The sequence below is a fragment of the Cheilinus undulatus genome, linkage group 10 (assembly GCF_018320785.1).
Source record: "Cheilinus undulatus linkage group 10, ASM1832078v1, whole genome shotgun sequence".
Lineage (NCBI taxonomy): Eukaryota > Metazoa > Chordata > Actinopteri > Labriformes > Labridae > Cheilinus > Cheilinus undulatus.
Window position 1 is genome coordinate 23448835 of NC_054874.1, and position 27587 is coordinate 23476421.

Here is a 27587-nt window from a genome sequence, read left to right on the forward strand (position 1 = left end):
ATATACAAGGTTTCAGCCTAATCTTGTGTGTTCTCGTTCAAATGTGTTGCATTATGGAATGATTTTTTTTTTTTTTTGCATCCTCAAAAACAATCAGTGAACACAAGTTTCCATGTTTCTATCGCTTTTTTAAGATGAATGCATCTGTAGAGAGTAGACAAGAGAGTGCAGCAATCATTAAAGCCTTTGAAGATAAACATCTCTGAATGTACAATCTAAACACACTTTTTGATGTTTGAGTTATATTACATAATAGATATCAGCAAGTTACACAGTTACCTCAATCTTTTTTGAAGTAAGATGAAAGTTAATCATTTTAAAAATCTGCTCAATTCATCTGATTAAAATGATTCAAGGATGACTCCTTAAGGAAGGTTCAACAACCTCTGTTAAAGGCCACGTTTCTTTTCACGATACTGAAAATGAATAATTTTGAGAAGTAAAGAAACTGAAACATGAAAGATTCTTTTTGATTGGCTGATCATGTAAGACCTTGAGTATTGAAACCTAATTGCAAGCACATTTTTGTCTCCACCCTCTTAAATTCTTGAGCTGTTACACTATGATCAAACTGTTAATATAATGCTCTCCTGGAGGAGTTATTCCTCTTGTTTTTTCACTTCATTTATGTTCATAAGATGGAAAATGGAGGCACATGAAATAAGAAACTGGTGGCATGGGTGTCAACTGTTAATTGTTAACTGAACCAAGACAGTGCATTATTCTGTGATAGAAACAGAGGGTGCTACCTCTCCAGTCAAGCAAGCTTGCCTCCATGTGCCACTTCTAAATCAATGCACAATTAGTGCAGTGACAGGAGGATCTGTTTGAGTGCATGTAGGTGTGATCTTTTTGACAACAGGGTATGCTCATACAGTGAGTCACTGTCTCTACATACAATAGTTTGATGTGATTATATAACAAGAAGAGAAGGAGTGGTATGTGGTGTTTCAAAAGAGCCTTGATTTATAACAAAAAGTCAAGAGAAATCTTACTTCTGCAGATCTTTTAACTAGGGTGAATGTTTAGGGGATTAACTTGCAGTAGAACATTTAACAACTTCAACACGCTGTGATTTCAAGTAATAATGAAGTTAAGTAGAGAAGAGAAACATCCACTCAAAGATGCACAAAAGTGGAGGGACACACAGACTGACCTCTGGAGTGGTAGTCTGCCGCCGCGCTGCTGATGGGTGTTTTCTTTACAGCTGAGGAGCGATACACAATGTGTGTCCTTCCTCCTCCGCCTTCCCTCTCCTCCTCCTCTATCACTCCATCGCCCCTCTCCACCGGCTCGATATAAAACTCCTCCTGCTCCAACCTGATCATACCAGCCTGAAAAAAGAGGATAAAATTAATCATTGACATGGATTAATTTGTTGACAGGTGAACTCTGGCATCGTGTTAATTACTATCACTCCCTTGTAAAGCAACAACTCCCGATTTCTGCTCCTCTTATGTTTTCCTCTCCTCCCTTCATCAATCCCTCATGTCCTCTCTTGGCCTGACATTTTAAAGAGCGTCTTTTCTTTGCTCTGCCGCTGTGTTAAGGGCATGCTGGAAGAAAAAGAAAAGGGAGGGGACAGCAGTGATCCCTCTGGGAGCCCAGCAGAGGCCCAGAGTGGCACCTGGCATCTAAAATGGCTAACACAACAGCAGGAGATGAAACTGTTCCACTGCCATCCTGAACTAACACATTCTGTCAGGTAATTCCCCATGTCCGCCCCTCTCTCTCTCACACACACACACACACACACATCAGACGTGCACGTATGCATACTCACAGGGAAAGAGTGAAGGTAAGAGACTGTGAGAGGAGAGAGAACACACATGCAAAAAGAGTTGCGTGCACTCACACAAGGAAAACAGACACTGGGAAAATTGCCCGTCACTCTCTCTTATTCCATCTGTCTGTTTAAGACAACTGGTAATTACCACGGCAACGCACTGCTGTGGAGGGAAGCCATGGGGGAGACACAGAGAGGATGGAGGAGAGGCTTTTGAGATGAAGAGCGCTAAAGAAAGAGAGCGATTAAAGAAGACGAGAGAAAACATTGATATGATCAGCGCTCGTCTCTGTCCCTCTGTGCTCTGACAGGAAGAGGAAGACATGATGAGTGGGAGATGTTTAGAAATTACAGTGTAGGCTATGTTACAGAGGGGTGTGTGCTGAAAAGGTGTGTGTTGACTGAATGGTACAGATATCCCTCCCTTGGGGACAATGACACTGAAGCATCTGATTATACTGACCTATAACGGTTTATGGATACATGTAATATTTAAACTATAACCACCTGAATTAGTATGATTTGTATGAAATGGTGACAGAAAAAGTCCCAAAGGTGCTGCACATGAAGACACACACGGAAGAAAGAGAAGGAAGGTTTTCTTAAAGGACAAAAGCTGAACATCCATTACATGAAACTCATTTACTCTGAATATTAACAGAATTATATGTGTCTTTTTGTGCATCTACACCATCAGCTCTGTTTAGTATATATGCTTTTTTATCCACTTGTATTTGCTGATTTTAATGCAGCGTGTTTTTGTGTGTGGCTTGTGCTTTTCATAATAAAAATTTTGAATTCAGCAAGCCCTTTTAGATTTGGTACGCTTTAGTAACTGAAAGTCTTTGAATGTAATTGCACTGTCATAGGACTAGTGGTGGGCAAATGATCCAGAAGCTCATGTCAGTCCAGTGAACCACCATATTTTGGTACTTTGTGTCAGAGCTTGTATCAAATGACATCTGTCACATGATTGATGATATTCGAAGCTTTGAACGTCACCGGCACTTCATAAAGTGTTGCTCGTTTTGACATCTGCAGAGTTTTGGGGCCTGCCTGCAATGCCTCAGTGGCACTTAACAATGTAGTCATTAGAAAAAGGAGATGGATTTTTAAGTAAAGCAAAACCAGCATTCTGCAGTTTTGGACCATTTTGAACTGAATGCACTATTATCATAAGATCAGAGTTTTTTCCAAGGCTGGAGAATTTGTCAGCCAAAACATGGAACAATGAAGCCCAGCACTGCAATGAAATACTTAAATAGATAGAAATACGTAAAGAATAGAATGTTCACATGCACAATCTTGTTCTCTTGTTTGCAATCACATGATCCCAAATGTCTGCTAGGGGTCAAGACGTGGAGGACAGCCATTCAGAATTAATGTGAATGGAGGAAAGTTGTAATTTACAGCTCTAAATAGACCTCTACGCTGCACTTATCATCAGAACAAATCTACATACATTAAATCTGATCCCTAAACTTAACAAAAAGTGATTTTACCAAAACATATTTATTAGGCATGGAACGATCAATGCCACGAATAACTCAGTCCTAAAGACCTCCCAGCATCATCTTATTGGATGAAGGGAGACAAGAGCCTAAAGGAGTCTTGCACCTAGCTAAGAGGCTAGCTGAACCCCTTTAACATATAAGAAAATACTCATTTTGTCACAAACATGCTTTTATTTGAGACGGTGATACACTATCAACTGAATAAACTTTGTGGGGCAAGAGATCATGGTAAGATGTGCTGTTCACACATGAGCCTGTTCTACAAAATGGCTTTTTAATGTGAGCCACTGTATCGAGCTCCCTCTTGAGTGCCACTTTCATTTCCTTCATCTTTTGTCATTTTAATTCTCATGTAAAAAGCCAAACTGTTACCAAATGAAGAGCCGTTTGGTAGCCAAACAACCAGCTCTACTGAGCTGAGCCAAATGATCTGGATCTTATGAAAGATACTTCCTGCAAGAACGAGCAAGGCTGGAAGTTGGCAAGACCAAACAGGCCGGACTGCTTTGAGGAAACAGAGCATACACGACTGTAGTGTGACACCGCTCGTCCAGGCTTTAGATGGAAGCTTTTCCCAGTTCTGCCTGCTGGCATTTCTCTGTTTTTTTTCTTCTTTACCTTTTTTTATTTTTTTTGCTTCAGTATTTTACTACAATTGAGAAACAAAAGTAGATTATTATTGTTTTTATTAAAAGTTGATAACACTTTTATTTGTGCAATTTGAAGGCTTGACAAAACATGGCTATTTTGGTTGCTTTTCTCTATGCCGAAATCACTTCTTGCCCCGTAAAGGGCGTTCTCCGCTGCTGCCTGACATCATTTGCAAAGAACCTATAGCCTTTAAAATGTAAAAGCATTGCTTGTATCTCTGATCCTCTCTGCAGTCACTTCCACAGGCTTTTTAAAAGCCTCACAAAGAGGTTGGTGAGAGGCATAAGAAGCCAGCGAGTCTTTCAACTCTGCTGCTATTGCTGCTGAAGATAACTTCTTCTTCCTTGTTTGATTTGTTGTGCTTGCTTCTTCCTCCCCTTGGTTGGTTGTATTACAGTAGTTAGCAAACATTTACCGGCATTACTGCTATCGAGACTGACACACAGTCCCACAGAACTGTGACCCCTGGACCATGACTGTTCAAGACTAATGTAAATGCCACTACACTCATACTAAAGATGATTTAAGCAGGTCTTGATTATTAATTTATGCTTTTGCACTGAGTTTAACTGTACAGATTATCACACCAATATAATAGTACTGATCTGACTATAAATAAAAGCAATAAAATAAGTTTAAAACACACAGCCAGCACTGTGGATTATTCCCTTAACTCTGTAAAGTGGTGGTCAGGAGAGAGGTCATATCTATGGCCTCATCTGTATCTATGATGTCTCTGTCATCTATAGCACAGTCCCTCTGTTGAGTCTGAATAAATGAAAACAGTTTTGATTTATGTATTTATGCACCCAGACTATAAAAATCTATTCTTTTGTGGACACAAGTATGCTTATTGAATCCTTTGAGCTCTGAGGGAAGAGGGGTATAAGAGCCTGTATGCTCCCTGAATACCTCAGAGAGGCTGATGTGAAAGGAAAGTGATATTAAGAAAAGTGGCCCCTCAGAAATAGAGAAGAGATCCTTTTCTTGTCTCTACTCTTCCCTCATCCCATCCCTACCTCTCTCTCTCTCTCTCTCTGTCAGTCTGAGGCTTTGGTCCCGGAAGGATGTCGACAAGCCACTGACCTGCCCTCTCCCCCCCTCCCCCCATTTCTCCTCTCTCTCTCTCAGTCTCTCTCTCTCTTCCCTTCCCTCCATTTCCCTGAGCCGTGGTGCGGCATTCCAATCGGAGCTGATGGATCTGCGATGGTGCATGCATTCCGGCTCCAGAATACCAAGCAGTGAGGAGAGGAGAGCCGTGTCAAAGAAAAAAGATGACATGTGGGACTGGGAGACATGGTAGGATCGATCACAGCAGCCATAGAGGGGGTAGAGGGAGAGCAAAGGGGGGGAAGGTGTGAGGGAGCTGAAGAACTGGATACCTTCTTTGAAAAGCTGAAGTGAAGAAAGCATCAAAGATTTTCCAGCATTTCCATAGTGAGAGGCATTGTTTTCATCTCTAAAGGAAGAGCGGCCAAGTCTGAGTCAGGGGGGATTGGAGAGAGGTTTGTCCAAACACTGTCCACAGAAACTCAGAATCTCAGATTCTCTGTCAGTAAACCAGCCATGACTAGCTGGGATTTTCAAGACTACATAGATATAACCAGTTTCTGAAAAACAGTCATCATGACACATAGTTTGTTGAGTAAAAAAGTTGCTCTCTATCTAAGATGTTTTTGAAATTCACCAAATAACAGGTATTTTTACCTATGTGGTCTTAATTCAGAAAACGATATTACCAGTATTTCACTAGAGATGCACAGATTGTGACTCAGGGCTGACCCGTGTTTAAAAGAACACATGATCCAATTGCTGCAGTTCTTCTTGGACGTAAGGTCTCACAATGACCGCATTTTACCTCGCGTTTAACCACAATGATCACAGTTTGTCCAACAGGTGACTTCCAGTCTAAAAAGCTTACTCTCTGAGTCAGCAGTCAAGTATAAAAACTTGCCAGCATTAATCAAAACAGCACAACAGATACACATCAGCCCAGGCATCTGTTCATGCCATATTAATTGCCATTGGGCCAATTCTGGCTGGCACTGATGTTTAACTACTTCATCATACAGCTAAAGTTTTTACTGTGAAAAAAGAAAGGTAAGAAAAAGATGGCAGTTCTTTTGTTTATATTCCTTTGTTAATAAATCAAGTTGTTGCACATCTATCAGGTTTTCCCCCCATAATGCCATTATAACTGTGGCCAAACATTTTAAAGAGCAAGCCAAACAATAGACAAGATATTAACAGGAGGGTCAGTATAGGGTCAATATGTGATTGTCAGTGCAGCAATCAATAATGGCAGAACTAGAGTACACTAGAGGGTCAGAGGGAGGGTAGATTGTCCACTTACTCATAGCAGATGGCATTGTTGTTTCAGTCTGATAAATAATAAAATAAACCAGATGTTATAAAATACCCTGAAGGCATGGCTGAGACGTTTTCAGGAGAACAGGATCAACACAAGGTCACATTAACCCTGATCTCTGACCACCATGTGGACATTAAGGTACGTTTACTCAAAGATGTTTTTTCTCAGAATAATGTGATTACCAGAATAAGACAGACAACAATAAAACATGATGGCTCCTGCCACAGCTGAAACTGAAGCCAAGGCAAGACCAAAAGGCTGAAACAGTGTCTCTGACTGAAGTATAAAAGAGCTATTTCTGTACTCTTGGACATTATTACATGTGATAAGATGACATCCACCCACAGGTTATTATTCTCCTACAACTGCCATGCCAGACTTTGATAGCTCACTCAACGGGTTCTGAACATCTGTGCTATAAAAGTCAAGTACTATAAATTAAAAAAAAAAAAAAAAAAAAATGAAATGTCAGTGATGGCCGACGCACTTTTGATAAGCTTGGCTCGATTCTAAAGCATTCAAGTGATTGATTTTAAATGACTTTTAGAGTAACTTTAGGCAGAGTGCAGTTATCCAGTGATGATGAACAACCGTTCTTTGCAAATCAGATGCGTCTTGGATAAGGCTGAAGCTTGAGACAACATTTTCTCATGTTTCCTGTTCTTCTACTGCTATAGCAGGAGTCACATTGGCTCAGTCACATTTCTAATTTATACCCCTACCCCAAGTTTTTGAGTGGCCCCTTTGTCCCTCAGAAGATAGTCGCATGGGGTAGGAGTGATATCTTGCCCCATGAAATGGGACAACTCTTCAAGACCCTGGTATATCAGCAGTCATCATCATCATTTTCAAATCTTAGCAGTGAAGAAACTATTTGCAAACTTATTTTATTTACAGAAACTCCAAGGCATCTTGTGAAGTTTTTCATAATCCTCTGGAAAATCTCTGTTAAAAGGGCCATGTACCCCTGGTACTCACCGTACCCCTCCATTCAAACAAAAATCCTGACACCCTACCCCTCTACTTGAATGTGGAAAGCATAGGTTTAGCACTTAATGATGGGGCAAGGAGTGTTTTAAGAATGAGCCTTAGACTGTCCTGTTTCAAGAATGCTCTGGAATAAGCTGGCTTTTTTTAGCAGCTGCTCTTTGTAGCTGCATATTTGCGGTGCTCCTCTGGGTAACGAGCATGAAGATGTTTTATTAGGTTTGACATGCTAAAATTTACCTTTTTAGCTCGACTCTTCTCATGAGACACTTCCATCTGACACAGTGACTTTCTGCATCAAATCCTCTCATGTTCACTGACTGACTCATGTTCAGTGATTTCATAGTGCAAGTTTCCGTGAACATCTTGGCAAAAAGTCCCCAGCTGGGTACCTAGATCGGATTTTTCTGGTTGTGTCTCCTTGCCACCATAACGAGCACAATAGTGAGGTTATACAGTAGGGCTGGGTATTGCCACTGATTGCCTGAAACGATTACACTCTGATTGACAAGGTCCCTATTTGATTTGATTTAATTCAATATCGATTCATGTAGGAATCTTTTGGTTACAAAACCGATATTAAAGAAAGTCTCAAGGAACCTCCCAGCCAGGCAAATCATTAAGAATATCAAGGTTTACATTGAAAATTGACCCCAAAGAAACTAGAGGTATTTAAGTAATATTTTACATCTATAAATGTCCTGCTTACTGCTGACGTTGGGCCAAAACCTCACATCTCCAAATTCCCTATTTATCAGGGAATTTTAAAAAATGCTGTATTTTTCAAAAAATTTACACTGAATTGTCATAGTTTCTTTTGACACTTTTTGTTGGTTAAGATGTGTAAAAACCTGATGGCAAATATAAAGGGTGACCAACAACACTGATTTATGAAAAAATCAAAAACAAAATCATGAAAAATTGAGGTTTTGGCAAGATGCCAGTGATATGGCCTATTTTGTTTAGCGTGCCTCTGTCTGTACATTTTTAGATCCAAAATGCCACCTGATATCCCGCTGTAATCAGCAACAGGCTGGTCTTAATCAGTGCAGCGAGGGAGCTGTGAGGTGGAGGGATTCAGGAAGTAAAATAAAGCATGAAGCTTTATTTCAATGCACCAGGGTTCCTCGGGGTTCTTTAGGATAAACTTGACCCCCTTGCTCAGTGGTAATAAAGCCCTGAAGACTTTAACATTTCCCAATGAAAGCATAAAAGCCTAAATATGAAAAATTGAAGACAACAGAAGAAACTTGTGATCCATCATTTTCTACCCTTCATGTAGAGAACAATGTCGTTCTATGCAAAACATTCAAAGCTAAGAGTTGATGGCTTTCATGACTGTATCTTAATAGCAAACAATGTTGGCTTTTTATCATGGAGCCTTTGTCTTTACTCTTAAGCCCTTTACTCAACAGTTCCCCTAGTATGGACTATTGATCAAAGATGTTAAGTTCTCATCACCCACTTAACATTTAAATCAAATTCATCCTATAAGAACACCTGCTTAGTCCTTAGTATCAATGATGATCCACCAGTTCATAATTCATCAGCAGCCTTAAAGAAAAAGAAAGTGTATAATCCTGCATCACATCTTCATGTCCATCTTATCATTAAACAAAGCATCCACACATGCTCCCAGTTCAGCCTCTATCACTGTTATTTCTTTCACGCCGCTGAGATGGTGACGCCGCAAGTTGTCCTCTGAGACCTGAAGTCCATTTGCAACCTCCAAATCTGGATCCTACACACTGAGTGTCCAGTTACAGCAGGAGGATCCTCTGTTTAGAGACACTTGGGTCTATTTGAGGATGTGAGAGGAGAAACTTGAGCCCAGTGTGAGCATCCTAAGGGGCACGTGAAGCTGAAGAGCTGCGGAGAAGCAGCGTTTGAGTGAAAAAGCGGATGTTGTGGCGAGGATCAAAGTCACAGCCAGACCTTCAGCTCAGTCCACCCCAGGCACTGTGCGTATGTGTGTGTTTGTGTGTTTGATCTAGTGTCATAGTGTGTAAAGTGCACATTTGATCTGTTTCATAACCCTGCTACTGCCAGCCAACTTCACACACAGTTGCACACATGCAGGCAGGGTAGATAGAGTCACACAAACACATATCCATGCTCAAATAAAGCTTTGATAGTGACTCAGTCATACTGTGTGTAACCCAATTCATTCACCCTTTGAGTGAGGAGAGAATCCCTCTCTACAATAGTAAAGCTGATTTAAAAAAAATTAGTCACACTTCAGAGCAAGAGATTAATAACACACATCCCTGCCAAAATGAAAGTGTTTTAATTAATCCTATCAGCAGCAAATTGCACCTTGATGCGCCTCTACCAAGTTTTATGTGTGGATTATAGAAAAAAATGTATATTTGTCTGAAATTTATGTTGTAAAGCTGTTCAAAATATCTAAGGAAGCTAAATATAAAAGACACGACATGACCCTTAGCAAATCTTTCCAGAAGGAGAAAAAAAAGCAAAAGAAGAAGGGAGAGAGAGAGGAACCTGCAATTAATATTGGAAGAGATTCATTAAGTGAATTAAATTATTTTCTTAATGTCATGAGGAGTGAAGCAGCTCCCCAATTATGTTAATCAGGGATAAACAGAGAGGATGAGAGGAACAAATCCGACACAGTGAACAAAATGTATCGCATGTAAACACACACTGAACACACACACAGTCAGGCTGTGTGTGTTGAAGTCAGATGTCAGTGTGATTTAAGCCATACGGAGCTTAGCGATGCAGTCTTGTCCTCGTCACCCTGTTTAGCTCATTACACAGAGTGGTCGCTAAAAATGGTCACGCCAACAAAAAAAGCACACACCTACACATCTGCACATAAACACATCTGTAGAAGTGCTGCCTGTCCTGGTCCCCCTCTATCATTTTTTACAGCTCATTTTAAAAATTGTTCATCTTTGACCTACATTTTTACCACATTTTATCAACACACACGTTCATCGTCACACACATTGTGTCAGGGTCATTATGGGTTCCAGCACACCGCTAAGGGTCAACTAAACACACTTTTTGGTTAATGAATTTTACTGGCAATTTGTGATAAAATGTTGATATTTGGGATGCACTGATGCATCGGTTTGATATTGGTATTGGCCGATGCATCCGTCCAGCAAATATCAAATATCAGCCATCGCCTAAATGATGGCATGAACAAGATATCAGTTACAAATGTTAATTGTTTTGTTTTTCGGAGAGGGGTCTGGCTGCAGATCATTTATCTCTGGGGGCCACTCTCACAGACTGTTTGCCTGAGAAGTGGTATATCTCAGAAAGGAAGTGCGGGTACAACATGTTTCCAGTTAAAGATTAAAATTCACCTTTATTCATCACCAAAGTCTGTGGGCAGCATTTTCAGCGAGTCTGGAACTCGTGTGAGGGACTATAATGATTAAATCCACACGAGTATACCCAATATTGAACGTATTTTTAATTCATTTTAATGGAATAATGATCATTTATTACTACTAGCTTGAATGCCAGCTTGAATGCTAACCGCCATATTGTTAACCCTTTGTGAGGGTCTGTCAGCCAGTTGCAGGCTGTTCTGTAATCACGTCATGCTGCCTAAATAGAGCATATTGGAGAGAAAGATAGAGAGAGCCTGTGATGCAGCCCCCTGTATTATTATTTTAATATTTAGCAGTAAAAGTCAATAATAAGCAGAAAAAAAAAGGGTCACAGAGATGCTGTACATTGTAATTCTATTTGTTGAGCCATGCTCTGCGTCAAATACAGGTCTAAGAAAATTTGCTAGTCTGCACTGATAGTCCAGACAGTTCACACTGGTATCAGATCAGTCGGCAGATACATAACATCTTAGTATCGGAATTGCATCAGAAAGGAAAAAATGGTATTGTGACATCCCTACAAGCTACGTAATAAACTAGGGGTGTAAATCACCAGTTTTATCCCAATACGAAACAATATCAATACACGATAATTTCCAATATCACAAAATCTGCCACAATATGATTTTGATTCAATTCGATATGGGGCCCAGATCGATGTCAGGTGATTTTATGCAAAAAATTTCACGTAGTTACAGAAAAAAAAGCGTTTCTGCAATTAAATTATAGACAGGTCTCTGTATTTAATAAAAATATCCCTTTAACAAAAACAAAAAAGACCTGATTACCTATAAATTAAAAGCACAGCTATGAACATTTTTGTTAAAACGTGTTGAATTTAAACGGCAAAGATTTTCAGTGACAAACGTTTTTATTTCTTAAAATCCTCAGATCACTCTAAAGCACCAATATGGACTTTATCTGCAACCCTTTATAATAATGATCAAAATGTTTGGCCTGTGTTCCAATTTTAGATTTTTTTTTAAAACTTATTTACACACATGTGGACTTCAACATACATTTCTGCTCTAAATCAGCCCTTCATACTTTACACAGGGGCCTATTAATGTGGCAGATAGTTCATTTTTGCAGTTTATTCATCTTATAAGATTTAAATAAGGTTGAATGAAAATGACAAAAATACGGGGCGTATGACGTTATAGGGATGAATTTTTATTATTTTTTATTTACTGCTACCTTGATTTTAATAAATGGAGAGTGTAGACTGGAGCAACATTTTATTATAAAAGATGCTCTTGTGACGAGCAGCCTCATAACAAGAGCGGGGGGGTAGGGGGTATGAAGGGAGCAGCTGTCCTGCTTGAATCAGGTTAAGTTTGGACAGCTTATATTTTCATTATAAATCTCACATGAGAAGGCAAATTAAATCATCAAGGAGACATGCAGCAGCAGACTTTCCCCCTCTGTGTATCTGCGGTCTGCTGCAGACAGCACTCGCGCTACCTTAGCCATAACGTGTGGAGTGTTTCTATCTGTGAACGATCTCATACGGCGGTTATATACAGATAAAGATGTTGATGTAGTTGGCAAACTAAGGGGAGAGACCCGTCCTGCAGTAGCCTCTGTCTGAAATATTCCCACACAGCCGAGAGAGGAGAGGAAATCCTCTTTCCCTCAGCCGCACAACTTTAAGCCACTGCGGCTAGTTAGTTAGCTTGCAGCTAGCTTGTTGAGGACGCTGCCTGAGGAAGTAACTGTCAACAGGCATGCGGAGGGGGAATTTCAAAAAGTGAAAGTACATAATGTATTTATGTAGCCTACATAGCTGTTTTGTGACCTTAGCTTTAGCTACAATAGCTACAGAGCTACGTTATCTATAGCTAAGTTAGTTTTAGCACCTTCAGCTTTAGCAAACATAGCTAAAGCAAACTTAGCTACGTGGAAAATGTAGATATGTAGCTTATGGTGCTGCTTTGTAAGCTTACCTGTATCTACCTTAGTTACATAGCTATGTTAGCCATGTGGCTCCATTATCTACATAGCTTATGCAGCTAAAGGAGCTACATAAGCTACGCTTGCTGAGTTAGAATGTTTTCATGGAGGACAAGCTTTTTTTTCCTGTAAGCAGACTGTTTAATTGGCTTTATTAAACAAGTAGGTTTTTGACCTTTAACTTTTGGTATCCTAACCATTACCTTAACCCTAACCCCTTAACCCCAAACTGAAGTTTAATCTGATTTTATTTCTGAAGTTTTAACATGTCTTTCCATTCTGAGCTATACAGTGTCTCAGATGAATGGCCTACAGTTAACTGTCTTGGACTTTTGAGAGTCCTGCACCAAAAGAAATGATGAAAAAACATTGGTATCTGCACTGGCATTGGCTGAAATGCTAATTAAACATTGGTATGAGTATCAGCCCTGAATTTCACAATTGATGCATCTCTAGTTGATATGGGTTATTAGCCAAATGCTAAATATCAACCCCAATAATCAGCCATGTCGATAATCAGTTCATTCTAGAGATCCTAATTCTAACAAATATTTAAACATTTTACAGCATCTGCAACACAAGCATTCACCAGATGTAAACTCTTAACACCTCAAAATTCTGTTTACTAGATAAAAAATCAATTCAGACAGTGTATCTGTCTCATTTCTATTCCAAAATATTAGAAACAATTCTGGTCATTTTATCAGTTTTATAACTTCAAATAATGTCTGTCTGGGATTTTACATTGAGTGTAGCTTAAGATACCAGTAATTACAAGTAATAAGTAAACACTTGCTTGGATCTGAGTTTTTGCAGTTCATCTAAGTCCAGCAGGTTTAATGTTCACATCATTTACACTTCCTCTAAACTCCTTTAAGTCCATGCAGCCATTGTCTTAGGCAGGACACTCTTGTAAATGAGATTCTTACTCTTAATGGGGTTCTCCTGGTTAAATAAATTTAAATAAAAAATAATCTGTCTCCTCTCTCCTTTTCTCCCTGCTTTTCTTTCCTGCTTCTCCAGTTGTTACCCCTTCTTTTTTTTCTAACATTTCCATTAGTAACCCATCCTCTTTTACTCCATCTCTTTCCATTTCTCATAATCCTAAGTGGTCTAGGCACTCTAAATGTGTGAGAGTGAAGACAGGTCCAGGTGTAGGGGAAGAAAGGAGACAGACAAAATTGACCAAAGCTGTATTATTTAAAACAGACTCAGATGGTAAAAGCTAAGAATAGCAATAGCAAGCTAAACCTGGTTAGCCTGATCACATGATCTGTGGAAACTCTGGGTGAGAGCGTCAACACAGACGCCGACAGTCTGGTAGATAAAGTGAGAGACTGAGTGCCAGCCAGACAGACCGCCTCAGTGTCCCTTGCTTTCTCTCTCCCATAATTCCTGTTGTTATTCATCAGGACAGAAGCTCCCTCCCTCTGTTTTCTGTCCAAACAGAGATTATGAATCAGCAGCAATGAGGGGAGAAGAAAATGAGAGGATATGAAGAGAGTGAGCAGAGTTAAAACAGAAATTGCGTGTGATAACCTGCCAGAAGGAGGTGTTGGGGAGAATGAGTGGAAGATTAAAATTAGTTAATTTAAAAGTGAAAGTGACAAATGAGATAACAAGAGAGGAAAATTAAAGAGGAGACAAAAGAAAAGAGGTAAATGATTCGAGGAAAAGGCAGATTTTGGGTCACAAAAAAAAATCTAATCAGCTCCTACAAAACCTCTCCACTCCCTCGTCTCACCCTTTGCTCTTCTTTTATCAGTTGTCTGAGCTTTTCAAGACCGCCAAATGTTCTTGGCCTCACCGACATAAAGGAGTCAGGACAATGGTAGAGGAAATTTTACAAGATTCAACCACTGAAGCATCTACACTCAGTCTCACACTCTGTTTTTCTGCACAGGATGGCAGTTTGCTACATAGGGCCACAGGCTGTGTAGCATAAAGCTGATACATTGTCAGATCAAACGAACTCCAACACCAGAGGAGGGTTGAGAGAAGCTGATGTTTTGTTACTTTTACAGCATCTCCAACAATGCCAAAATGGCATTAAGGAAAGCTCTGAACTCCAAACAGACCCCAGGGCAGCACACCAAAGGCAATCTCTGAGAAGATGTTTAAGACCTGAAAATCCTAAATTTACTCACTGCAATGTGAGGAATAAACCCATCTTTGTAAAAAAAACAGCCCAGAAACTTATTCTGGAGCCTAGAAAAAAGACATCTCCTTCACTTTACAGGTTTTAGGAGTATAAGTGTTTCTGCAGGACGCATACAACATGAGCTCTTCAGACACAGGCAACAAAAAGACACACTTACCTTAAAATCCAGTATATAAGATGCACATTTAATGACTGGTTTTCAATTTAAAAACTTGGCTGCATCCTATATACCTGTGTGACCAATATACCAGTTTATAGTCATGGATGAAAGTACTGGCACCCATGGAATTTTTCCAGAAAATACACCATTTCTGCCAGAAATTGTTGCAATTGCAAATGTTTTTGGTTTACACATGTTTATTTATTTTATATGCACTGGAGCAACACAAAAAATCCGAAGGAAAAAGGACTAAATTGACAAAATTTTACACAAAACTCAAAAAACGGGCTGGACAAAATTGTCGGCACCCTTTTGAAATAATCTTTTTCAAGCATGTGATGCTCATTTAAACTCACCTATGGCAGTAACAGGTGCCGGCAATCTAGAAATCACACCTGAAGCCAGTTTGAATGTATAAAAGTTGGCTCATCTTTTGTGTTGTGTGCCTGTGTATGTCACAGTACCTACAGTCAAACATGGTGGAGCTTCAAAGGTGTTTTGGGTTGTTTTGCTGCCTCTGGCACTGGGTGCCTTGATTGTGTGCAAGGAATCATGAAACCTGGAGACTATCAAAATGTTTTGGGCTGCAATGTAGGGCCTAGTGTCAGAAAGCTGAGTCTGCATCAGAGATCATGGGTGTTCCAGCAGGACAATGATCTGAAACATACCTGAAAAAGCACCAAAGAAATGGTTGGAGACAACGGGCTGGAGAGTTCTGAGGTGACCAGCAATGACTCTGGAACACATATGGAGAGATCTCAAAACTGCTGTTGCAAGAGGGCACCCTTCAAATCTGAGAGACCTGGAGCAGTTTGCAAAAGAAGAGTGGTCCAAAATTCTAGTTGAGAGGTGTAAGAGGCTTGTTGATGGCTATAGGAAGATATTGGTTTCAGTTATTTTTTCTCAAGGGCATGCAACCAAATTTTAAGTTGAGGGTGCCAATAATTTTGTCCGGCCCATTTTTTTGAGTTTTGTGTAAAATTATGTCAACTTTGTCTTTTTTCTTTGGATTTTTTGTGTTGCTCCAATGCACATAAAAGAAATAAACAAAAATTATCATATCAAAAATATTTGTAATTGCAACAGTTTCTGGGAGAAATGGTGTATTTTCTGGAAAAATTCCAGAGGTGCCAATACTTTGGTTCATGACTGTATATGTGACCTGTGGTGCTTCTTTTCTGCATGTCATGTCCCACTCTTTCTCCAGTGTCCCAACACTTTCCATTACAACACCTTCAGCTAACACAACATGTTTATGTAATGTAATATGATCTATGTAACAGCAGCAGACATTATGGCTTAAAATGCTAACCTGCCCAATCCCCTAAACCACCTCAAGGGACTCATTTGGATGTGAGGTGGCAGCAGATCAACTCCAGGCTCTTCACCCTGTCTCTGAGGCTGAGCCCAGCCATCCTCCAATGGGATCTCAATTTGTATTGGCCATCTCATTCTTTCAGTCACTACCTTAAGCTCATGACCATAGGTTATAGACTGAAAAGAGGATAGACCTGTAAATTAAAAGCTCTTTCATCCAGTTCTTCTTCACCATGATGATCCTGCAAAACATTTGTGATACCGGAGATGCTTCACCAATCTGCCTTTAGATCTCCAGTCCATGATACCCTCACTCATGAACAAGACCCCAAGATACTTGAAATCCCTCACTTTGGGCAGAGACTCTTTCTTCACCCAGAGAGAACAATCCACTGTTTTTTGAGAGAGATCCATGGCCTCAGACTTAGAAGTGCTGACCCTTATCCCAGCCACTTTGCACTTGGCTGCAAACCACCCGAACTAGAGCTCGATGAAATCCGTTTTATTTCTTGCCAAATTCTCTTTTTTCTGTATTAATTTTTTGGAATTCCAATTTTTAATCTTTACACTAATTTTACCATAAAAAGAGTGTTCTGTTTATGTAAATGATTAAAATGTCCACTAATCAAATAGAAATAACCTTAAATTTATTGAAAAAGGGCCGCAGTTGGCCCAGGAGCCGCAGTTTGGATAACCCTGAAATAAAATGAATATAGCCAGTGTAACGGTCAGATATTTTCAACATTTTAAGACACATCCACACTGGGTCCAAACTGATCTTTAAAATGTAAATTAAGAAATCCTTCTGTTCTCTCTAACACAGAGTGATAGTGACTTAATAAGAAGGTAACATTAAAGTTAAATGGTTCAAAGTAAACATGTTTCCTAAACTTTTCTTTACTCTCACAACATCCAACAGTCCATGCAGTTTGATGCTGCATTGTCTTCTACTCCTGAATGTAACAGTTCTCTCTTCATCTCTCTTGATACATTGCTTGCTGTCTGTCTGTTCATCTGCCTCAGATCGAATCACTACGTTAATGCAGACACATATTGGCTCATTAAGCAACCAAAGGTATTACAGTATCTATGGGAGGAATTATTGAGCTAACTGATACTCAAATGTAACATCATATAGACTACAGGATATCATAAAATCTTGAGTCTGTCCGACTTTAGTTTGAAGCGTTCAGTGGATGGGTAGGTCCTCAAGTTAAACCTGAAGTCACAGCTGTGTGCCTCACGCACAGACACTCCTCACTCTCTCTATGACTCTCTGGAGTGGTGAGGTAAAATAACTCGCAGCACTGATGACTTTTCTTGTAGGTGCAACATTACATCGTGCTGTACCAGAGGTGGGGGACTCGAGTCACGTGACTTGACTCGAGTCAGACTTGAGTCACAAATTTAAGGACTTGAGACTTGTTTGATGAACACTGATAAAAGACTCGACTTGCTTGTGACTTGGTCTTCATGACTTGAGACTTGACTTAGACTTGAGACAGATGACTTGAAATGACTTGATTCAATTTAAATATTTGCATTTTTTTACAGCTAGATTACGTTAGAAATTCTGTTTATTTGAAACATGATCGGGTGATTTGACAGTGCAATGCATGTAGCCCGCAGCATGCTGCATGGACTAACAGCGGTCCGCAGGTAAACACAGGAGCAGCAGTCATGGAGGCAACTAGATAATAAATATAATTCAATTTGGGTTCAAGGATTATGTTGTCAATGACGGTATGAAGAAGAGAACAGCGGTATGCAAGGTCTGCAGCTCAAAAATCAGTGACACGACCACTACAACATCCAACTTTATCCATCATTACAAAACCCACAAAGAAAGGTAAGCTATGTGAATATGTCTTTTAGTTAGCTGTTACGGCTGTTAGAAAGCTAACGTTTGCTAACACTAAAATAGCTTTAACAAGCTACCTAATCAGGGCGGGTGAATTTCGGCTGTGGCAGGTAGCAGCGTGACTCTAACTAGCCATGATGGCAGGTTGAATTTATTAGTGTCACAACTTATGCTTCACTCTGAAAGTGCTTGTCTGTTAGCCCTTATGATTTAGGCCTGTCATAGAGAGGCCGTTCGGCACATAAAAGCTCAAATTTCCCTCCAAAATAACTGAAAAGGCTGGTCTCTTCATCCATTCGTGCATTTTTATGCAGCGCCAAGGGCTTTGATGCTGTATGACACACATAAATGCGACACTCACAGACATATACAGACACACACTCGCACTGATGTGTTGGTTAGACTGAAGGCTTCTATCTGTTTAGGGAAAATGTTTCAGAATTTGCAGGATAAACTCAGACCTGACCTTTCTCCCTCTGCTTTTAAGCACTTCTCTATCCATGGAGGATCAGCGCGCCAGCACCGTTTATGTGTGTGTGTGTGTGGGTGCGTGTGCGCTTCAGCTGTGTGTTTCTGTCGCTGGTGTGAGCCAGGGCGGGTGGTGCGTCTAAATATTGTTTAATTAATACTCCATCTATATTCTTTGTTTGTTGAAGGCGATCTAAATGATAAAAACCTCCGCAGAGGTGCGCATACTTTAAATGTTATTGAAACTTTTAAACATTTGTGTATTCAGGGTTAATTATAAATTTGCCATAAATCGATAATTAACAGTTATAAAAGACAAGAGAAACTCTGAAACTCTGAATAAGTTCACTGAGGCAGTGAGAAACAGAGGCAGAAGGATGAAAGTCTGTAACTGATCACTTAGGAGTCAAACAGAATTCAACTAAACAGTGATGTTTTTTCTTCTTATATTATACATCAGTTGTTTAATGTTCTCCAGATGTGAGCTTCACCAACAAATGGAAGTCATCTATTATTTGAAGAGATATTTTGATTAGTATTAGACACACGAATGAAACATTTCCTCCATACAGTATAGAGCAGAGGACAGGAGAAGTCGGACACTTAATATTCTCTGGTGAAGATTTGTCAGAGTGAAAATTAGAGATGTTCTTGTAATCTGCTGTATTTTTTTCTAATAAACAGCTGATTAACATTATTTTAATTTTAGCATAAACTTGATATCCATTAAGAAAATAAAAATCTAAGAGTTTTGACTCTTAGATGACTGTCTCTAACAGTCTGACCCATATCTCAGTAGTGTGCTGTTTCATATGTACAGTGAGAAGTGCTTTATTAAAAGGAGAGCTGATATTGATCATATTGATGAGGGAAAGTAGAGCATATGTGTCATATCATACCCTTTGTACCAAATTTGGTATATAGCTCAGAGTTTCTAAACACCAAAGTTGTGGCTAATGGAAATACTGAGTGGCTAGTAAGTCTGCAGAACCACTAGCCACTGTGGCTGGTGAGCAAAAAGTTAATGTCAAGCCCTGTACCTAATATATATGTCTTCTCAATAAAATGTGCAGTAAAAGTGTCTTTAGCTAACTTGTTGGCTTGTCAAATGGGTCAAACGTTAACTAGAAAGGATGTGTTCGCTTGTATGTGTGTGATAGGTGTGTGTTTGCGTGTGTGTGTGATAAAAAGTTTGTGTGGATTAGCTTGTAAGCAGTTTCATTCATATTTGTTGTCCAATGTGGACAGATTGACTGGCGCCTTTCTGTTTTTTGTTTGTTTGTTTTTACCTTTAGGCAGCAGTGTAGATACACTGTCTGATGGTAACGTTTGCTAACATGAATGCCAACGTAGCTTACTAAACTAACGTTAAGTTTAAGATAAGCATAAAATTACCGTGACCTTATATGAAGTAATATTTATATTCTGATATGATGACCAGGTGGACAGCAGGGCACCAGACACCCAGGTGTCTGATGATTACATCGCAGGTGTTGATTTTATCATGGAAGATGTTGCTTCATTAATAATTACATAAGTTACATTATTCTCTGATGATCAAATTCATTGTAAGTTTTTTTTCCAGAAAGTTTCTGGAAGTCATGAAATGTAGGCCTTGCTGAAGGTAACTTAATAGCATACACATGCACAATAATAATCATCAGCTTTGTAAATATTTAATTTGAATATGTAATATAAACACTTCAAGCTATTTATTACATTGTTACCTTACACTGTAAAGCAGCCTCAAAAAAAAAAAAAAAAAAAGAGAGAAGAGAAGAATACTGATTTTGTTAACATTATAAATTCATCATACAGTCAATATTTTCTAGTGACACTTAACTTGCAATATTTTTAAGGCCCTAAGCCCTATAAAATAATAATTGAAGTAAAACTCAACTTTTGTACCACTGTCTTTACTGATTTAAATGTGGAAACTGGGGTAGATCATCCAATTTTTGTATGACTTGATTTGTGACTTGCTTGACTTATAGCAGGGACTCGACTTGACTTGCTTGATTCTCACCACAGTGACTTGGGACTTACTTGAGACTTGAAGGTTATGACTTGAGACTTGCTTGTGACTTGCACATGAGTGACTTACTCCCACCTCTGTACTGTACTGCCCTGTGTTGAGCTACGTGATGTTTGCCGGTGTTTCGTGCATTTGCTTTGACATGCTGTTATTGTTTAGGAGGGGGGCAGATGAGTGTTTGTGAAGTGAAGCATGAACTGTGCCACGCTTTAGTGATCCTCAGAACATATTCCCCAGACATACGTTCCTCTTTCTTTAAAAAAAAAAACAGCATTTCAGTCAAATTCATTGAATTTTCGTGATTTCCGCGTTAAATAGTAGATTCCATTTTTATTTGCCAATTCCAACAATTCTGTCATATGCGTGCTGAAGATCACTGGCTCAAGAAGCCAATGGAACCACATTATCTGCAGAAAGCAGAAATGAAATACTGAGGTTGTTAAACTGGAAACCGTTCTCCTCCGTGACTGCACCTTGAGATTCTCTGAATGAAAATAACAAATTCTTCAATTTTCCTCAAACGCATCATTCATTTCTGTGGTTATTTTGCCACAAATAAAAAGCCCCTCATCTCAAATTCGGTCAAGTTAAACCTATGATGTGATTTAATTTCAGAAAAAGCTACCAACTGGATGGAGTTTAGTTATTTGTTGGAAATAGAAGTTTGACACATTTAGCTGGTTGATGTGATTGAGTTTATCTTCTCTCCCTCCACGATGAAGCTGAATTTGTAGAATAGTCTGAGTGAAAATGTTACAGAACATTTTAAAAAGTGCAGAGGTTATTGGGCAGCCGAACTACTTTGTAACTGACAGGCCTGACATACATTCTAATCAAGTGGAGGTTAATCTTTACAGATCTTTAGCCTTTGTGTGCACCCCGCCTGCACTGTTCTGATGCCAGCACTCTGACACTTTTACACACACACACACACACAAAGAGCACCAGCCAAGCGCCCATCAATCCCTCTTACAGCCCTAGCCCTGCCATCGATCAGCGCATGTGTGTGTGTTCGCATTTGTGTGTGTGGTCTTCCAGATTGATAAATGACCCCGATTAGTGGCGACTGACCGCTCTATGATTGCAATCTAAGTGCAGCGGAGCAGCTGTTCTCAGAGCAGTGTTGTCTGGAGCAGTGTGTGATTAATACAACAACAGTTTAATGAATAACAAACAGACCACAGGACTGGGATCTGTTCAACAATCATCCTTTAATCTCCTTACCTGTAATTTTTGTGTAATTTTTGAGTCTGGAAAAGGATCATGACTTTTTTAGGGTTTATGAGTCTCGTATGTTCACAAAATAAAGAGTCTGGTATCATTTGTGTTTTCAAATCAATAAAATTAAACTCATGAAAACTCCAGCCATTTTCAGATCTCTCCATATTTGGTCCATTTCAGTTGTTTGGATAAGCTGCCAGTTTGGATTGTTGGATCGTGGATAAATCATGTTTGTCTGTATGAACAAGACTCTGCTCTAAAAACGCGTAAACCCACTCTATTGTTCCCACTTTTAGAAATCCCTGACTATCTCTCACTTTTTCTTGCTCCTCTTCTGTCTTTTTCTTCCTCCCATCCTCCTGACCCTCAGTCATATCGGCCCCTCCCTTCTGCTGGCTGTCACACACACACACATACACACACACACACACAGATCCATGCTCAGATCCACACCCATCCCCGTCCTTATCTTTACTCTATCTCTCTATCTCCACATCTATTGGGTATACCTGTAACCTAGCAACAGAGCTGAGAGAAGACCCTCCCCTACCTGCTTGCTGCTCTGACTGCTGGGCCTGACAGCCAATCAAAATGCGTTGGGGTGGCGACAAAAGCCAATCAAACACTTGGTGTTACTGGGAGTTTCCCCTGTGATCCACCCTTCTGACCCCACATGCAAGCAAAAGAAACAGGCACACGCATGAAGCAATGTTCGTGCACTCGCTACTTCATACATCGACACACACGCACAGTCAAAGGCTCCTGAGGCCCCCAGGCAGATCACAGGATGAGGCTGATTTGCCTGTTGATTTCATAACAACTGATGCTTTGTTAGCAGAGGAGGAGGGGTACCTGTGGAAACACGTGACACGTGTGCAGGAGTGTTACTTTTGACAAACATGGAACTCACTTTTATGGTGAGATATATAAAGCTGTGAAAGATGTGCATTAAATGTGTGAACCTTGTGGACAAACACATTTATAAGATGGCTCTTCTTCTTTGTTGGAAATCTACAAACAGAGTGGTCAAATCAGTTCCAGCCACTCGGTCTCTGCTGTCTCCTGGATTTCTCTCTCTCACCGTTTTGTGATGAGTAAATTGTAAAACTAAAGAATGTGGCATGTTTTTATGGACAAACATTACTTCCTGCCATAGTTTTGGGCAGCAGCCTCATTTTTTTCCATCTACTGATGTCAAACAAAAATCAGGAACTGTTGTGGTCAGAGCTCCTCTTTCTATGCTATTCTATTTGTTAATTTGATTACAGGTAGATTAGAAGCAGAAACACGTTTGCCACTAAGACACTCAAAACTAAAGGTCTCAAAATTGACTGAATTAAAAAAATCATTCTTCTTAGGTTCCACTCATGTCTGGATTAACTCTACATTTATAATACATATAACTTTGTTGCATTAAAAGTTACAATGCCACTGGTCTCAGACTTTCCCAAAGAAGCTGCATTTTAATTCAAAATTTTTAACAAGTTTTTAACAATTTAACAATTTTAACAAGTCGCATAAATGGCAAAGATATGATCATTTCTACCTGAAAAGACCACAGGCAGTCATTTTGACTGCATAGATTTAGCTGCATTTAATTAATGCATTATTCTGCAGTGGCAGCTTCATCTTGGCTGCTAGTCAGCATTCATTGTTTCTCACAGTATAAGCTGCCTATTGGACTGATTTTAAATGTCTGTAGTTTAATTAAAGTGGGCTGAGGGGGTTTTTGGCCATTGTTAGTCAGGATAAATGTGTGATAAATTCTGTGGTGCTGATCAAAGGCTGGTTTGAATGACAATTTCACCATAAACTTTAAAAGGGGATCAAAACTGAATGTTTCTTCATCATCAAATCAGATATACAGTGCTCAACAAATTTATTAGACCACCTGTCATATTGGTCTCAAAGACCATCCAGCATCATGAAGTGCTTTAAAGCGGACTCTTTCATTTTCAGTGAGCTCTCCACGTTTTACCATTTTGAACAGGAATGAGGGATTTCAAACTGAATTCACCCAAATTTGAGCCAGCTTACTGGGCTTCTCTGAGAAGTCAGAAATGAATCAAGCATAACATTCAACCACTAAAACTAATTTTTCTGTTCAGGAATGCAAGTAAATAACTATAATTTGACATATTAATCAAGAAATAATAAAGTGCTTTACTATTTTTTCAGTTTTTTGTAAATCAGTATATTTGAAAATTCATGGATATATATATATATATATATATATATTTCGGCATTAAAAATCTCATTTCAGTTAAAGAGCTTCTACATGTTGGTGTATTAACCATTGCAGAAACATAAAAAATTATTTTGGTAATTACCAATGCTGTTAATTTAGGGCAGCTGTGGCAAAAACCTTACTTTGGTTAGGGTTAGGGTGGTCTAATAAATTTGTTAAGCACTGTAACTAATTGTGATTTTCTTGATCTGAGATTGTTAGATGAATTATCTATTGCTAATTCAGGTGTTTTTATATGGAATGATTACAGTTGGCTGTTGTGGCAATAATACTGAAAAATGTCTACATGAAGAAGTTAAAATGCAAATTTTTGCATTAGCTCCATCTTTTTCAGAATAAAAGTTATCCAAACACAATGGCCCTCATTTATTAAACCTGCACAGAAACAAGCACAGATTTGGGTGTAGAAATCATCTTACGGCAAGGTCCATGTATGATTTATAAAATGTGCATATCTGGCAAATAACAGCATAAAACTGTGAGGGTTTGGATAAATACAGCTGAAAAAAATCAGTCATTTAAATAACACGCTCCTACCTCACCCTCAGAGTTTACAACATGGATATAAGTGATACGGCAATGACACAATGACCCCTCTAAGATAGTTTCATTCTCCATGTCAGAGAAGTAAAGGAAAATCAAGTATTTGATTATTTTTTAGCCTGTAAAGTGGCATTAAAGTGAATCTGAAGCACCGCGTGTGGAAGGAAATCACTGCTGAGATTAACAGCGCTGTTTTGGGCAACTGAATTCAACTTGATATTAGAATATTTAATTTATAAATCAGTGATATATAACTTGCTTTCTGTTTAGATTATTGAATAATCAATATTTTATTTAAATTTGGGTTTTAAGAAAACATGGTCAGCTCTTAGAATCAACAGAAAGCCTGTTCTGGCTGTTAATAGAAGCAACATTTTAATAGGAGAAAGCCATCTTAAACCTCCCTTGACTGAATAGAGAGTGGCTGTGATACCTCAGATCTTCTTCTTCTTCTTCTTCTTCTTATTATTATTATTATTATTATTACTAGAGGCTTGTTATAAGTCTGGACAGACTGATAAATGCTGATCTGTGTGTGGAAATGAGTGTACACCCAAATTTCTGGTGTACACACGTTTGATAAATGAGGGCCAGTGTATTTCTGTTTGTATCCTTCATTAGACGTAACATAGATTTTACTCAAGCAGTCAAAAATGCCCTCTCATGGTCTTTCCACTTGGTTTGTAATTCTGGCCTTTCCAGTGTTAAAGAGGCAATCTGACACAAAACCAGAATCTTAAATGAGAGTGAGTCTCTACTTTTTCAGATTCCAGCTTTTGACATGTCGTCTAGCAAAGTGGAAATCCACCAGAACTGCCTAGATTGCTTTCAGTCGTCACAAGTAAGAGCGACTATGATACTTTCTGAGAGGACTAGCAGCCATATGGTTTGTAAGAGATGTTTAGATCCTGAATGAGTACAGCTCTTCAACACTGCTGAAGAAAGAACAAATTCTTTAAGGCAGTGCTTCCCAAATGGTGTGGCGAGGCACACTGGTGTGCCTACAGGCAAGTCTCAGTGTGCCTGGGAAACTTGTACAACTACATGTGAATACTATGACTATGAAAGTATAAAACATTTGACACACACTTAGAAAACTTAACATTTTCTGTAGTATTTCTAGTATTTTCTTAATGTGCCTTTGTTTCATATGCATGTTTTTGGATAATTTGATTTGAAAAATTACTTATAACAGATACAAAAAGTTTTGGATTTGTTACAATAGATTGAAAACTATGTCTCAAAAATATAAATATTAGCATGTGTTTGTGTAATTCAGTTCACTTGGAATCGTTTTTTTAAGTCTTGAGCTCATTTTTTTGTTTTATAAGTTTCTTCTGTAACAGAGAAGAGTATTTTTTCAATTAATAAAGGCTGTATTCACTTGTTGTCAAGAGTTTGTTTCCTTAACTGACCTCTCTTTAATCTTCTTCTATCTTTAACACTTGTCTGTTTTCCTTTTACATCTCGTCTTTTCCACTATCATCTGTCAAAATGCTGTGGAAGTGGATAGGTGAATGACAGCGTGTGAGATAGAGTCCCTTATCTACCTTTGAATTGTAAGAGCTGCCTCCCTCGCTCCGTCTACGGCTCTTGTACTTCTTCTGAGGCGGGCGATCAAAGTGGGAAAATTGTGAGAATAATCAGACCCTTGTTAGAAATACAGAGATAGAGAAGAGAGACGAGGGAAAACGAGAGGTATCTTGGTCCACACAAATTGCCATATCTGCTACTAGCCTCGTTGTGTTGAAATTGATGAAACTTGACATTGCTTTTTTATTCTCTCCCTCTAGTTCATTGCACACAACCACAATCATGGGGAAGACTGCTGACCTTCCACAAGAAGGATAGGCCACAGATTGCTGAAAAGCCAGGCTGTTCTTAGAGTGCCGTATCAAAGCATAATCATGGAAAGATGACTGAAAGGGAAGAGTGAGGTAAGAAAAGGTGCACAAGCAACAGAGAGAACAGAGTGCAGCCTTTAGAAGATTGTCAATCAAAGCAGATTCACGAACTCAGGGGAGCTTCACAATGAGTTTACTGAGGCTGGAGCCAGTGGGTCAAATCCACAACACAGACGGATCCAGGAAATGGGCTTAAAGTGTCGTGTTCCCAGTGTCAAGCTAGTTCTCACCAAAGACAATGTCAGAAGCATTTCAACTAAGAAGAACTGGACTGTTACTCAGTGGCCCAGTTCAGTTTTCAGATTAAAGTAAATGTTGCATTTCTTCTGGATATCAAGGTCCCAGAGTCTGGAGAAGGAGGCCCAGAATCCAAAGTGCTTTAAATCCAGTGATTTAGTTTCCACAGTCAGTGATGGTTTGAGGAGCCATGTCATATGGGCTGCAACAACGAATCGATAAAAATCAATAATTAAAAGTTTTGCCAAGAAATTTGTGTATCGATTAGTTGTGTTGCGCGATTATGGCATCACTTGGCGTGGCACGGAGCTGTTGACGTCACACACAGATGGCTGATAAACTTAACTATGCTTAGTTTAGCACTTCTCTGATTATATTCTGATGATAAGCGAAAAAAATGAGTAAAAATATTCATCATCAATCGTGTCTCATGATGAAGATGAGATGCTAGCGATCTAAAAAACAGCTAGTTGTCATAAAACTCTGGTGGAACTTTAGTTTGTTATTGTTACGATAAAAGGCTGGAATTTTTAGAGCACTTCATGCTTCCATCTGATGAGAAGCTTTATGGAGATACTGACTTTCTTTTCCAGCTGGACTTAGCACCTGCCCACAGTGAGGCCAAAGCTACCAGAAACTGGTTGGCTGATGGTGTTACTGTGCTCGACTGGCCTGACCTGAACCCCATAGAGAATCTATGGAGTATTGTCAAGAGCAAGATGAGAGAGACATCAGACTTAACAACACAGATGAGCTGACGACTGCTATCAAAGCAATCTGGGCTTCAAAACACCCCAGAAGA

At 39.2% G+C, this 27587-nt stretch overlaps 1 protein-coding gene across 1 annotated transcript in view; it reads right to left on the minus strand.

The window, feature by feature from the left end:
• LOC121515900 (A disintegrin and metalloproteinase with thrombospondin motifs 2-like) overlaps positions 1-27587 on the minus strand; it is a 191803-nt gene that overhangs the window by 100608 nt on the left and 63608 nt on the right. The window contains exon 3 of the mRNA XM_041796840.1: positions 1157-1334. Coding sequence (XP_041652774.1) covers positions 1157-1334 — 178 coding nt within the window. The remainder of the gene's footprint in view (positions 1-1156; positions 1335-27587) is intronic.